The sequence below is a fragment of the Pectinophora gossypiella genome, chromosome 2 (genome assembly GCF_024362695.1).
Source record: "Pectinophora gossypiella chromosome 2, ilPecGoss1.1, whole genome shotgun sequence".
NCBI classification, from domain to species: Eukaryota; Metazoa; Arthropoda; class Insecta; order Lepidoptera; family Gelechiidae; genus Pectinophora; species Pectinophora gossypiella.
The window spans coordinates 2,272,283-2,287,041 of NC_065405.1; the positions used below are offsets into that span (position 1 = coordinate 2,272,283).

Below are 14,759 nucleotides of genomic sequence, written 5' to 3' on the forward strand. Positions count from 1 at the left end.
TTATTGTATAATTATAATATTATTGGTAAAAGTGATACTTTTTGAAAATTCCGTAACAAATAGACGGGTTCGCCAAATTCAATTGTAAAAAAAAATACAAAAAGTAAAAACAATTTAAACATGCACTTGGGTTTGAACCGTGAAACTTAAGAATGGCGGCGACTGCTTTACCAAATGCGCCATTTAGAAGTTAGAAGTAGACTTCAAATTATGCATCTCTTTTAATAGCTAACCTAGTTCGCATGTGTGTGTGACAGCTTCGTGTTTGTACACAAATTGAAATGACACCAACTTTTGATGCAATGTTTCAATATGATATCTGCAGTAAATACTTCAAAATTGTAGCTTAACTTAAAGATAATGTATGTAAGATTTCGCCACCTAACATTTCACTGGGTCAGAACTCAACACTAAACGAATAAATGGAAAAAAATACGAAAACTGCAGAAGTAACGCCATCTGCTGACGCAGCGTTACCTAGCTGACTGAAACGTATCACCTTAAAACATTCAAACTTTGTTTAAGCATGGTGCTTTTACACGAGGCTACAACGCCCGCGACGAATATAATATAAAAAACAAACATGGCTGCACGAATGCAGTGATAAATACGAATTAATCGTAATTAAAATTATTATGAAATGGCCTTTCGTTAGTTTAGCCTACTTGCAGTCTCACTTCAAGACTTTTTTGCATTGTCGTTATCAGGTTGTATCACTAAAATAAGTTTTTGAAATACGAGTAGTTGGAGCTACTATGTTGGCAACACTGACACCACCACAACAGTCTTTGACACGTCCACAGTTAACACTCATAAGACCTTCAACTATTTGAGTGCGTAAAAGAGTCTATGAGCTCACATACGCGTAATACTATATAGTCAAGTACCACAGAACACTAGCAACTAGACACAGTGTGAATCATTCCACTTCTGAATGTAGGAAGGCGTCCGGTACCTCGGGCAGCTGGTGCCGCGTCGAGGGGGTCTTTGTTGTGGGGGTCTTGGGGCTCTTCTGGTCGGAGTGCGGCGGCGTGAGGGGGTAGATGGTGGGGGTGGCCTGCGACGTCGACGCCGTGTCCTGCGACGACTGCTCCAGTTGCTGTGCACATACTTTATCCTGTTGGTAAAAATAAATGATTTTATTATAGAGCGTCTTGTGCCGACGTTTTTCTTGCAGCTTCGTTTCCCTGACTATACAGGCTGTAAGAAACTGCAGTAGTTTTAGGCAAATGAGACGTTCGTTATGTAAAAATGACCTTTCAATGTTACCTATTGAATAAAGATATTTTTGAATTTTGATGATAGAAGTAGACTGTGACGTCCTGTAATAATGAATTTCTTTATACGCTACACTACGTTAAATGTACGTCTACTAATACTAGATTAAGTTGTTTATTGCTTGTTACTAACCTCTATGGATCGTGTCCGAAATAAACTGTTTATTTTTTTTTAAATGTGGTATAGATGAGACTTACAAACATGTCGAGCGTGACGTTGTGCGACTGTATGCGGTGGCTCTCGTCCGCGTTGAGGTCGGGGCAGATGTGGTGCAGGCCGGCGCCGCGCTGCACGTGGTCGCCGTCGCCGCCGCGCACCACGCACACGCCGCCCTCCGCGCGGACCACCGCCACGAACGGGGCCAGCCACTGGTAGCACGGCTCCAGGGACTCCCAGCTGAAGCCTGCCGGAAACACCTTCAGAGTCTAAATCCATGAATCATGAGCCATGTGCCTTTTTAGATATTACGACTAGAGATGGGCCGACTATGACTTTAGCCGACTAGCCGATTAGTCGGTTGTAAAATTGCCGACTAGTTAAGTTTTTAACTTTTTATTATTTAAAAAATACCTACTTGAAGCTGTTAAACGTTAAATATGTCGAAGAAAAAGTCACATGTATGGACATTTTTTGACGAATTAGACGATTCCAACAAAGTGAAATGTAATCAGTGCCAAGCTGTTATTTCTCGTGGAGGGACTGGAAAAAAGGCTAACACTGCAAGTATGATGAATCATATCAAGTACAAGCATCCACCGCTGGTACCTCAATTAGGTACTGTGGTTAAAAGTGTATCAGATACAATATAAAAATAGTATGGGTCGACTAGTCGGCATTTGTGCCGACGAATCGCCGACTATAAATGTGGCCGGATAGTCGGCTTTCCCGACTAGTCAGCGACTAGTCGGTACATCTCTAATTACGACATAACATAACATAATATAAACTCACAACTACTATTACCAATAACGGCCTCTGTGGTCTAGTGGTAGAGTGCTGGGCTTACGATATGTAAGTGCCGGGTTTGAATACCAGTGAGGACATATCACGAAAACCACTTTGTGCCACTATCAGTGCTTCGTAAGTCGTTGGTCCCGGGTACTGTGTACTGATGTAAGTAGTTGTTACATGAGCAATGTCAGGCGTTTTTGGCGGCTCAATAGTAAACCTGACACCAGGGTTGATGGGGTTGGTAATCAACCCACACGATAGAAGAAGAGATTCTAAAAACCGAACCAGGAGTCATTGACCCTTCATTTACAACAGTATATGACATTGACTTCAAAATGCTCTGTAAATCTATCGTCATATAAGTTAGATAGAAGAGCGAGATATTCCCACCACAAGTGTCCTTGACTATTTACTAGATAGCTCCGATTTGGTTCTTTTAAACTGTTAAAAATTTGATTTCGTTTTGATCGGTAATTGGGTCATGTACTAGGTTCAATATTAATGAATTTTATAATTCTGATTACTAAATAAAGTATTTTTTCTATTTAACTTATTTTTGAATTTTAATCAAGAAAAACGTAATAATAATAAGTCAAACATTTTATTATGTTTTCGTATGACGCCACAATGTGCTTTTTCATACTTTCATAGTAATTTCGTGTTATGCCGTTTAGTAAAAAGTGACTGATTTGACTAGTTCGATCGCATCCGTACACATCGTCTAGAGTGTGCTAAAGGAACACAGCAAACTGACCGCACACCACGAAGCAATCATTTATATAAATCTAAAATGAACACTTTCAGAGACGCTATCCACGGGTCATTGACCTTTCATTCATAATATAGACATCTGTAGCCCCCCCCCCTCCCCCCCTCGTCCGTCCCTTGCGCCCCTGAAGTGTTAACCATGTATCGAACTCACCTGACACCCTAAGCGCGAGTTCTTTAGTGAAAGCGTGCGCCATGGCCGCCGCGGCGACCGCGCTGTATGAGTACATGTTGACGTCGACGTGCAGCACTGCTAAGTCTATCAGCTGGCCGCACACCACGAACTCCAGTGACGAGTACTGCGGGAAAATGAATGTGTAACCTCGCAGGGCGTTGACCCCGGGCTCGCTCTCGCCTAACAACCTGTTGGAGATATTGAAACAGGTAAATTTTAGGAATTAACACCAGGGGGTGTTAAAATTACCACAACAAAACAATTAATCTAAGATAGCAATATTGCTATTTAACATTTGTTTGACTTAATTTTATATGCGCAAATGTCAAATTGCAATATTGCTTAGTTAGATGAATTGCTTCGATGTAGCCTTTTTAAACCCCCCCCCCCCCCGAGTGCCTAACGCCGCATAAAAGCAATACATCTCAAAAAATACTCAAATTGTATTACAATCTAGATCTTCTATAAAATAAAATCGTGTATTTTAGACACAAACTTCGACACACATACGTATACATCATTGCATATATTGCATTTTTTGCATTCATTACATTCAATCATTGAATCACATGGCTTGTGAGGTAGATTACTAACCCTAGTCATTATTGCGTAGCCAATTACCCCTGACATAGCTCAACAAAGCGATAATAGATATCTATCTCTATTTAGAGTTTACTTCCAACCAGTTACCCATTGGTCCCGGTTACTACTCACTGATGTAAGTATGTAGTCGTTACATGAACCATGTAAGGGGTCTTTGGCGGCTCAACCCTGACACCAGGGTTGTTGACGTTGGTATTCCACCTCACAACCCACACGATAAGAAGAAGACCAGTTACAGAAGATTGATTTCAAATTATACACGAGTACTAGAAGACAACCAAATGTGGCGGACGGCCAGTATAAAGTACCTCGCTCACTAGTTCGCGCATTAGTTTGCGCTGCAACTTATGCGCTTTAATATTCTATGGGTTGGGCAGTAACACAAAGACGTTTATTGTAAATTAATATAATAATAATAATAGTTACCTCCTCTTCGCACTTTTTCCTTCACTCGCAAGTTGCATGTAGACATTCAACCAGCTATTAATAGTTATAGGTGTAATATTCCACGATAAAATCTTGAGTATAAGTAGTTCTTCTAGTAATATCTCTTCGGTGGTACAGGCGCCGTCCGTGACGTAGGCAAATTCTCCTATTTTCGGTGGGTACACTTCCTCAACCTTCGCGGCGATGAACAAGCACGTTATACCTGAAAGCGAAACATTTCCTTTACTTATTTTTATACTTTTATTGTCTAAAAAAGCAGCCCAATACAGGTTAGTTCAACTACCTCCGAAACGTATTTCACGGGAACGTGGGTTTCCTCAAGATGTTTTCCTTCACTGCTGCGCATTATACGCACGAACTACACTAGTGACTTCATTTATTAAACATAAGCTGTAGTTCTTCCTAAACCTCTCTCTGGACCGGCGTGGGGGGAAGAAGGAAGTGTGTCAGGATCGAAGCAAATGAAATTCCATAGTCTCTGCTTACCCCGGTGGGAAATAGGCGTGAGTTTATGTTTATGTGTATCGCTTTAAGCGACAAGGCCGCCATTTGCCATGTACTTAGTTAAGAGTCTTTTTGTAATTATTTCTTTTTATTTTGGTGCAATAAAGTGTATTTATATTGTATTGTATATGTATCTTCCGAAAGTCATCATCCTGCCCTTATCTCACTCTAAGTCGGGTCGACACAACATACATTCCTTTTCCATAAATTTCTGTCAATCATCATCACAGAACTCACTCCTTTTTCACATTTAAAACAGGAAAGCTGACGTACCAATAAGCTGCAAGCGTCCCTTCTGCACGTCGGCCGTGTTGGAGAGATACCGGTCCACGTAATCCACTGTCAGGTGAAATGTTTCTCTATGCAGCTTGTAGACTTCACATACCTGCGTAATGGTTACTACTTTTAACATTTTACAGATTTTTTTTACAGTATAGTATCGTACCATATAACTTATCAGAACGAGGGATAGATCATTGTCGATAAAAAAGAAGAACGACCCATCTACGAAAATTTGAGTGTAAGGCCCATATAGGAAAACTAGATACGTTATAAAAATCACCTTACATTACATTAATGACTTAAAAAAACCTACAATTGCACACGCGAGACGGTCCTATTAGTCTATTACACGCGTGAAGTAACTATTTGTATAAGTTTTTTATCGCGATAGTTTAAACGGATTACGCTTGAACGACAAAACCTTTGTTAAGGAATCGTCTTCATATAACGGTATTAGGGACGAAGAAGTAATGCAACGTACTATCGATAACTTATGAGCTGTATACAGTAAAGGATCTCTTCTATCGTGTGGGTTGTGAGGTGGAGTACCAACCAAAGGCCCTTTGTCATCTTGAGCACGTAGAATGTGGTATAGAAGAAATGTATTTATTATGTATAAGCGATGGGCAAGTCACCTTCATCGGATGCACCCTATAATCAACCAATCATAGCGCCGGATTGGCGGAGGATAACCATCCATATCAAACCGGTAAGTGTCAGTACTAGTCTAACCTAAATAAAAGGGATAAGAGTAGGAAGATGATAAAACGGTACCTATACTATACCTATACACCTCTGCCTACCTCTTTAGGGATACAGGCGTGAAGCTATACTAGAGGTCGTGACCGTGGTAATTTAATTCGGTTAAAGGTGGTTCGATCGCGCGTGTCGATAGAAAATGATCAGTTATAGATTTGACGTCATTCACTCTATAATATCCACGTAGGTACAAACGATCATCTATATGCACTCGTTTTGAGCTTAAAATATTAAGTATTTTTAAAGAATTGAAAAACAAGCATAAAAATAAATAACTTCGTAAACAACCTTTGGACTATTGATTTAAAAAAACAATTACGTTCGACATTTAAAATATTAAATGGACAATGAAAAAGATGCGCCTTGCATTTCTATTACTTAAAAAAAATAGAAGAGGGGCTTATTAGAAGGGCTGTCGCATGTCGCTGTCGTCGTTCTTAATTTGAATAAACTGCACCTTGCGCTGTAACGGTTCTAACGCGGTTCCACGCGTTATTTATATTTAAATATCGAATTTTACTTAAATTTTATAAACGGAAGTAGGTATAATATGGGTAAACCGTTTATGTAAAGCGTATAATATAATATAGTATTTTGTATAAATAAATGTAGGTAATTATGTTAGATGTATCGGCTAACGCGTTGGTTCTGAATGGGTCAACGACCTTGCAAAAAGAGGTCATTCCCCCCGTTACATCACTTTCGTACATGAAATCATGGTCTATGAAAAAGATTTGGACGGCAAATAAAAAATAAAACCTTTAACAAACGGTAAAGATAAAAAGCATTACCCATTGAGCATACTATTTCTATTATTTAAAATACTTAGGACCTGTTTTCACTACTTGGTGATGGTTTATTGTTATTATTTTAGCATTCCGTTAGCGACGACTTCGGTTAACCATGCCTTTAGGGAGTGATGAAAGGGATAAAAACTATCCTATATCCTTCCTTATGTCTCAAACTATCACCATACCGAATTTCATCTAAATCGGTTCAGTGGCTTAAGCATGAAATGGTGATAGACAGACATAGTTACTTTCGCATAACTATTAGTGTGGATTGTTTAAGATTAGTAGCTTCTAGTAGGCCACACAGAGAGTGATGCAGTGGCGGCCCTAGGGCGATGCGAGGTGTGCCATCGCACCGGGCGCCGAAATAGGGGTGGGGGGGATGGATCAACCAAGACTGGCTCACCCTGGCCGCAAGCAAACTTCATCGGTTTAGATTGCTCATACCGGGTGGCTGTAAACAACATTTTTCAACCTTTTCACGGGCAGAGACCATGGGTCATTGATGGTTCATAATAGATAGTACACACCTTGGAATCAGAACGTCATTAGACGTTCTGTCCTTGAAAGTGTTAAGGGGCTGAGCGGTGCTACTTTGAGATCTCGCACCACCTAAATATTTTGCTAGGGCTGTCACTGCAGTGATGTACGACACATCACATAAAAAGGGGTAAGACTTACGTAAAAAGAGCTTTATTACCTCACCGTTAGGCAGATCAGACCACCAGAGTACAAGAAAAAACAATTTGAAAAACAAAAGCAGCCATTGTCCTTACCATCAAAGAGTTTTTACAAAGGGGACATACCCACTTTATACACACACATAGACCATGTAGTAGTTCTGTATAGGCCATCCTTGTCACATACTTTTAAACAAGTTGTAAAACAGACCCTCATTTCAACACTACAAAGTAATAAATAACCACAACTGCCTTTCCTGATCTATTTGCTAGTTTCTTATGACGCTCTTTAAGCAATCATCATCAATTTAAGAGCCACGCTCTTGTCGGTGCAGCATTTTCCATTCCAGTCTATCTAAGGCCAATTCCTTGACTTCCCTATACGACACGACGTTAACTTTTTCTTTAATCTGTTCTATGTAAGCTCTTCTTGGTCTTCCCCTTCCTCTTTAAGCAATAACCAAACAAAATATTTCGTTGAAACTTATACAACAGATTAGGTTAGTTACTATAACAACAGAACAGACAGACAGAATAGGTAATACAATAGCATAGAACGGCAACTCTCCGCTCCCCACCAGCGGCTGAGCTAGGTTTACCTCACCCCCCCCTGGTCTTACTTTAGTCTTCAATCGTAGGGGCGTCAGACGTCACACATAGATGCGCGTGTACGATAACGTCAATGTGTAGTGTCTGTGTGAAACGAAGTGTTTTGTATGAAATGACAATAGATTAACCTGACCTGATTGTCCAAACAGTAAGATGATGCGTGCTTCGGAAGGCACGTTAAGCCGTTGGTTCCGGTTACTACTTACTGATGTAAGTAAGTAGTTATTGCATGACTCATGTCAAGGGTCTTTGGCGCCTCAATAATAACCCTGACACCAGGGTTGATGAGGTTGGGATCATCTCACAACTCACACGATAGAAGAAATACGGTTCTTTCAGCAACCAGATGGCGAATGATTTTGATGGTTGATGATTTGGTTGATGACGGTCAAACATTCGTGGATGTTTATAAGAATAGTCATTACATGTACGTTAGAATTACATATTATGCAAAAACCTATAAACTTACCTAATACTTGGTGTCTGTCTCGTCAAGGCAGCATAAAAAAAAATACATATTTTGTTGAGTAGTACACAAAAACATACGTGGATTTATATTTCATCATCATCTCCCTAGCATTATCCCGTAGACACACGTTGACACACATACACGATATAGACTTACATAGACATACACATACATATATAAACTCACGCCCGTAATCCCTAGTGGGGTGGGCAGAGCCACAAGTAATCAAAGACAACTTGCAGCCACTGTTGATACGAAGTCCAAAGATGGATATGATGAACCTTATGGTGATAAGGGATCAGCCTATCGCCCATAACATTAGTCCATCATGTACACTCACAACACACTCACTCACCACTCACTTACACTAACATAGACACTCACTTACATAGATTTGTATATAAAATACTAAATTCCTTAATTTATCCAAGAAACTAAAATTTTGTTGCTGGATAGTATTTTTCATAGAAATTAAAATTGGAATCTTTACCTAATTCAGTTGACCCCCAGCAGTCTTGCAATGGTAATTCATAGAATATGTGTGTCAAGTTGTCTAACAGGCATTTAGTTTCTATATTCTATATGAAATTGGATTTGACGTATAAAGAAATAAAAACACGGGTAATGACGTTTTCCAGCTGTATGGTCGTGGCGACCCTTACCAATACTCAGTGGCAGTGGTCAAAAGGGGTGGTCTGCCTCACGTACAAGCCGGCTCGGGGCTCTACGGTCTAAGTGTGACCGGCTATGTTATCTTATGATTATGACGCAGTAACCCGCTTTTTAGATAAATATTAATATTCAATGAACTTCCGTGATTGAGCGTTAGGCTCGCGATCCTGAGGTCCCAGGTTCGAATTCCGATGGAGACATATCATAAAAATCACTTTGTGATCCCTTGTTTTGTTAGGACATTACAAGCTGATCACCTGATTGTCCGAAAGTAAGACGATCCGTGCTTCGGAAGGCACGTTAAGCCGTTGGTCCCGGTTACTACTTACTGATATAAGTGCGTAGTCGTTGAGTCATGTCAGAGGCCTTTGGCGGCTCAATAGTAACCCTGACACCAGGGTTGATGAGGTTGGCAATTTTATGTTGATAATTGGTTAGGACATTACAAACGGATCACCCGATTGGCCGAAAGTTCGGAGGGCACGTAAGGCAGTCGGTTCCGATTCCGAGTAATAGTTACTTAAGTATGTAGTCGTTACATGAGTCAGGGGAATTTGGCGGCTCAAAAGTAACCCTAAAACCAGGGATCACGGGTTTAGTTATTGATCTCACAACCCACACGAAAGGACACCCATTGCTATTCCCTTTCAGTCACGTTATATTATTTGAGAAACAAACAGTAGTGTTTTATAACAGATTTAAATAAGTACATATAAGTAGCTTAACAACAAAACAGTTTCCACGGATAATTCATGCAACCTCTATGGAATTATACAATTTGTAATATAAAAAACTAAACAGAGTTACTTTAAAGTTTACCCTATCGTAAATATAACAATTCCAAACAAATATAATATTTGTTTTTAAATTCGAAAATATTTCACGCACATTGACGACACCATTATTATTTACACGAAGGTAACGACTTCATAACGTCAATTCACGTCAAAAATCGGCGTATTTTTTCACTACGACGGCACGTCGGTTTTATAAGGACATTATTAATCGTTTTAATGTTTTGTGTTTTTGTATTGGGGATGTCCTTATAAAAGGTTTAGTACGATCTACTCTTAACCGGCGTGCGTGTATGAAACGATTGATGAATGTGGAGGAAGCAAGAGAAGTGTGTCAGGATCGAAGCAAATGGAATTCTATAGTATCTGCGCACCCCGGTAGGAAATAGGCGTGAGTCTATGTACGTATGTGTTTAATATATTTTACAATAAATAATACACAAAGTCGCTATCATCGCGATAGCATGCTCTCTTCCTGAATCGTGATAAAATTCCAAGAAAAAAATATAAACAATGCAACCACATACCTCATTGAGCCAATCCAGTAATATCGCCCGCATCCTGGGTTGCAAGCTGGGGTGGTTGTCGAACATGTTAAGGTTCTTCCTCATGCTGGAGCGCGCGTCGCATTCGCACATACCACGCCATACGTCCGCCGGGTCTGCCCAGGAGAGCCCAGGTAGTGGGCACTTGCGTTTGGGCTGATTTGGGCATTGTGCTTTGCTGGTGCTGAAAGCGGTTGTTGGATTATATATCGACTAAGACTATGCTGTGTGTTGTCTTTAATGTCAATTTACGCAAAGATTCTATGCTATGATACACTTCTGCAGGGCTGCCCAGGTATTGGGCACTTGCGTTTGGGCTGACTTGGGCGTTTTATTTATCGGAAAACATTCATTGTTTTACTGAAACTTCTTTGGCTGTACATAAACTCATATGTCTGATGGCCATGGTCAGAGTCACGAGTAATCATTAAGATACTTCAATGGAGACACTTGATATTAAGCCCTAAGATGGATGGATGGTCTTTCAACGGAAGAAGGGGGTTTTAGGGGGATCTACTGCCCCATCGGCCTACGAGCGATGTGTCCTGTCCACTGCCACTTCAGTTTGGCAATTCTTTGGGGAATGTCGGTTACTATGGTTCGTATACGGATATCCCCATTCTGACTTAATCACGCAGAGAATCTCCGAGCATAGCACTTTCCATGGCACTTTGGGTGAATTTAAGCTTTCCTATGAGGCTTATAGTCAAGGCCCACGTCTTTGAACCGTAACTCATAAGTGGCAACACAGTCAAAGACCTTTGTCTTAAGACACTGCGGTGTTTAAATGGTCCTACAATATTTTAATTAACTCACCAGAGTTATACCTAATATCAGACTAAGGTAAACACATTGTAAAACAGCTGTTGATTTCCTCAACACATGTACTCTGATTCAGAGCTTTTGTATTGCATTGATAACTAATTAAGAGTCTACTTGAAACATAATGCCCTGTCACAAATAAACAAACACAATTATATATTAAGAAAATAACATGTATAATTATGAATAAGTGGAAGAAATTTCTAAAGCGGTACATGAGGCAAGGTTGGTAGGGCTGGCAGAGGCAGACCTAGAAAAATGTATTGACCAAATTGGGGATGTCCTTAAAACAGGTTTACTCTGACCCGAAACTGAAACTGAAACGATAGATGAATGTGGAGAAAGCAAGACAAGTATGTCACGATTGAAGCAAATTGAATCCCATAGTCTGTGCTTACTCAGTGGACAACAGGCCTGAGTTTTTGTAGGCATTATGTTGCCTATCAAATGTTGTATTTTTGTCTATAAATGAACCTTACACTAGTCTACAATTTAAATGTGTACATTATAAGTAAACCCTATTGTTTTACATAAATATGTTGATGTAAGTAAACACTCACAGACCACAGCTCATTAGGTCACAGTATGAAAACATGAGTTAAGAAAAAACATTGTAATGCACATTAAAATAATATAGTCATTACTTAATTGGTAATTAGACTGCCCACCTCTTTCACTCATTTTGTATGCTACTTAGCTAATTGCTCTCTACTTTCCCCATTAAGAATTAATCAGTGATAAGATATGTACAATAAGGTGCAAAAGACCATTCACTTTCTTGCAAAGTAATAAATTAACTGATTGCATTTAAGACCTCCTGGTTACAAGTTGTTTCTGTAATAGACCAAAAACACCTACAAAAACAAATTTTATAATTATGATAGATAGATAGAATCTAACAACAACAACTAATGACAACTAATGGTTCATAATTCCACCACTGTTTACAAATAATTCGCTGGGCTCAGTGACTGCACTTTTGCTCTTTGATTGTACCTTTGTTAATTATAAACCAATGTAGAATTTACTTATTCTTTTACCCTTTACCATAATCCATATTTAAACATAGTACATGTTGCCTGACCTTCACAAGATGTTAAGAAGTTTCTATTAAATATGTAAAAGTTTCCACATAGGAAACATACCTATTGTAAAAACTGGACATGTCTCAAAGAATATATTCAAATGTTAACTGCCTGACATTAATGAGCCTGATATTATTAACGCAGAAGTGTCAATAAGCTTATGTTACACAGCTGCATATAGGCTTTTATCAGTGCCTGTAATGGAGTCTGATTAACTTTAGGAGTAAGTAAAAGTGTGTTAGTATTTGTAAGAAACATAACAGATAAGGTGTTCTATTTTCGAATGTATCTATCCAGCCAGTATCTACACACTGCTAAGGCCTTTTCTCCTTCACTCCATTTCTATTCCTACATTTCCAGTCCTATGCAAGTGGATGTAGGTAGCATCCATCTCTTTCCAGCATATGTTACAATGTCATCTGGCTGGTGGTCTGCCTTGTAAATTTGGAACCATCTCTTTTTTTTACTTTTCTTTTTAATAGGTAAATAGAATAAGTAGATACAAACCTGGCTCTCTTATTTGAATGTGGAGTGCAGTCTCCCCTGGCTACATTTTCCAAAGGGCTCAGAACACAGTTTGGAAGCTCAGGAATACTGGGCGGACTTAGGAAGCTATCGGGATTGTAATCTAAGTCTGTGAACACACTCCTAGGTTGCTCAATATTCCCCAGCTGGGAGCTCTCATCATCACTGGAGCAAGATGACGATTCCACCACTACATTCTGAGCCGGCTGGTCCTGTAGCTCCTCCTCCAACTTGGGGGATATCTTCGCTGGTGGCATATTCTCAAGCTCCTACAAAAAAGTTCAAGTGTTAACTTGTTTCACATTTTCATGCAAAGTTAAACACAGCAAGCAAAGTTATACCAACATCATCGTCTGTGGAACTCCTCTTCCGTTTTAAGGTCATACGCTTCTCACTGGTGTCATCAGTAGACCTGCAAACAGGTGCCATCGACAGTAAGTAAACTAAGTTCACCAAGGTCAGAGCATCAACTTGAGAGCACAGTACTTTGCTACATACCCATTTTGTGCCATTGTAAGTGGACAAATTCAACTGGTTTTCACTCTCCACTGCCTAAAAACATAATGCTGATTAAGTATGTGCAATAAAAATTTAAGATAGTAGGCATTAAATATGGTAAAATAGCATAAAATTACCGCATGTCATGTACAAATCGCAAATAGGGTTATGTCACTTGACAACCGCTATTGAGGGCAAATTTCCAAATTTATCATAAAATCTAGGCTTCCCAATTTCGTTTGGGATAGTCGTCTAGGGTCTGATCTATATAAAACAGTCGAATAGTAGCCTGAAACGTGGCTCTGAAGCGGATGTTCGGTCAGCGTGCCCCCTGCAGGTTGGCGGGATTTTTTTTTCAGAGGTCGTTTTAGTGCACTATTACAAATAATTATTCAGTATTTTCATTTTTTATCATCACTAGACTACATTATCCTACATTTATTATCTTGAAAATGTGAAAATCAATCGATCAGATGCCAGAAAAAATGCCACGAATCCGCCACAATCGCGCGCGAAATCTGTCGTCAGCGCCATTTCTACACGTCGCAGGCTTGGCGTTTCTTCGTATGTCTACTTTTGGGAATTGATAAAAATAGCTCTAATGTTATACAATATCATCGGAATAGATATATTTTACTAAAATATTAGCGAAATTAATAAAATAAGGGCTACTTATATCTCAAAACCGTTGACAACAATTGGCTTGGCTTATCGCCCACCATAAGTTTCTAACCTAATTAGGACTAAAAGCTAAAATTATCGTTATAATTACTTCAAAAAGATGATACCTTGTTTCATCCAGATAATGAGTATTGATACAAAACATACCTTGTCATTCACAATTTATTCCAAAATCCACAGAACAAAATTTCCTTGTGCACTATATGCGAAGGTGTACTTCGAACACAAATCCACTGTCTTGTTTCTTAATTTTAACACAAATTTTACCTAAGGGACTGAATATAAATAAAAACGTTACACTTATGGTAATTTCTCTAAATTTACATGTTACTTTTCAGCTTTTCACGGCTCGATAACGCCCGGCTTTCCGCGCGAAAATGTCGCGGTAAAACCCAGTGCTCCCCAGGTTGACAAATGGCTAACTTCACTATTGTTTCTTCTGAAACCAAACGTCACCGATTCAGTACGTTCCATTTTACGTAGAAAATATTAGTATTCAATCTAAAGACTTTAAATTACTCAAACTATTTTTTAAATTGATGTTTCAAGAGCATTATTTTATAAATTTATTCATATTTTAGTCCACTCAATAAATACCAAAGACATATATTTAGTGTACATTAATACTTTTATTTGTAGTTCAAATAAAATTAAAGCAAGATTTTTATTTCGAAAATACGTATTTTACAACTTGGTGCTTGTTTTTGATGCTTTTAGTACTTATTTATATTTATTAAATTTTAATATGAACATGACTGAAAAACTATATGTGGAATGGAATTCTTTATGAAATGAATGCATGTTCCTGATTGGTGAAATCG

At 39.0% G+C, this 14,759-nt stretch overlaps 1 protein-coding gene across 1 annotated transcript; it reads right to left on the reverse strand.

Moving 5' to 3' along the window:
* Nucleotides 1–506: 506 nt before the first annotated feature.
* LOC126372141 (G1/S-specific cyclin-E) lies at nucleotides 507–14,328 on the reverse strand. The gene is made up of 10 exons (XM_050017749.1): nucleotides 14,086–14,328; nucleotides 13,258–13,311; nucleotides 13,105–13,171; nucleotides 12,742–13,028; nucleotides 10,310–10,511; nucleotides 5,000–5,111; nucleotides 4,202–4,424; nucleotides 3,152–3,360; nucleotides 1,476–1,681; nucleotides 507–1,117 (listed from the first exon to the last, which is right to left on the reverse strand). The coding sequence occupies exons 2-10, from the start codon at nucleotides 13,269–13,271 to the stop codon at nucleotides 920–922; spliced, it is 1,518 nt and encodes a 505-aa protein (XP_049873706.1). The 5' UTR covers nucleotides 13,272–13,311; nucleotides 14,086–14,328; the 3' UTR covers nucleotides 507–919.
* Between the last annotated feature and the right edge of the window lie 431 nt (nucleotides 14,329–14,759).

Coding starts and splice junctions, on each gene's coding strand:
- LOC126372141 (XM_050017749.1), bottom strand. Junction 4,425..4,999: donor GGGACGCTTGCAGCTTATTG/GTACGTCAGCTT, acceptor TTTCGCTTTCAG/GTATAACGTGCTTGTTCATC. Junction 1,682..3,151: donor ACTCGCGCTTAGGGTGTCAG/GTGAGTTCGATA, acceptor TGTTTCCGGCAG/GCTTCAGCTGGGAGTCCCTG.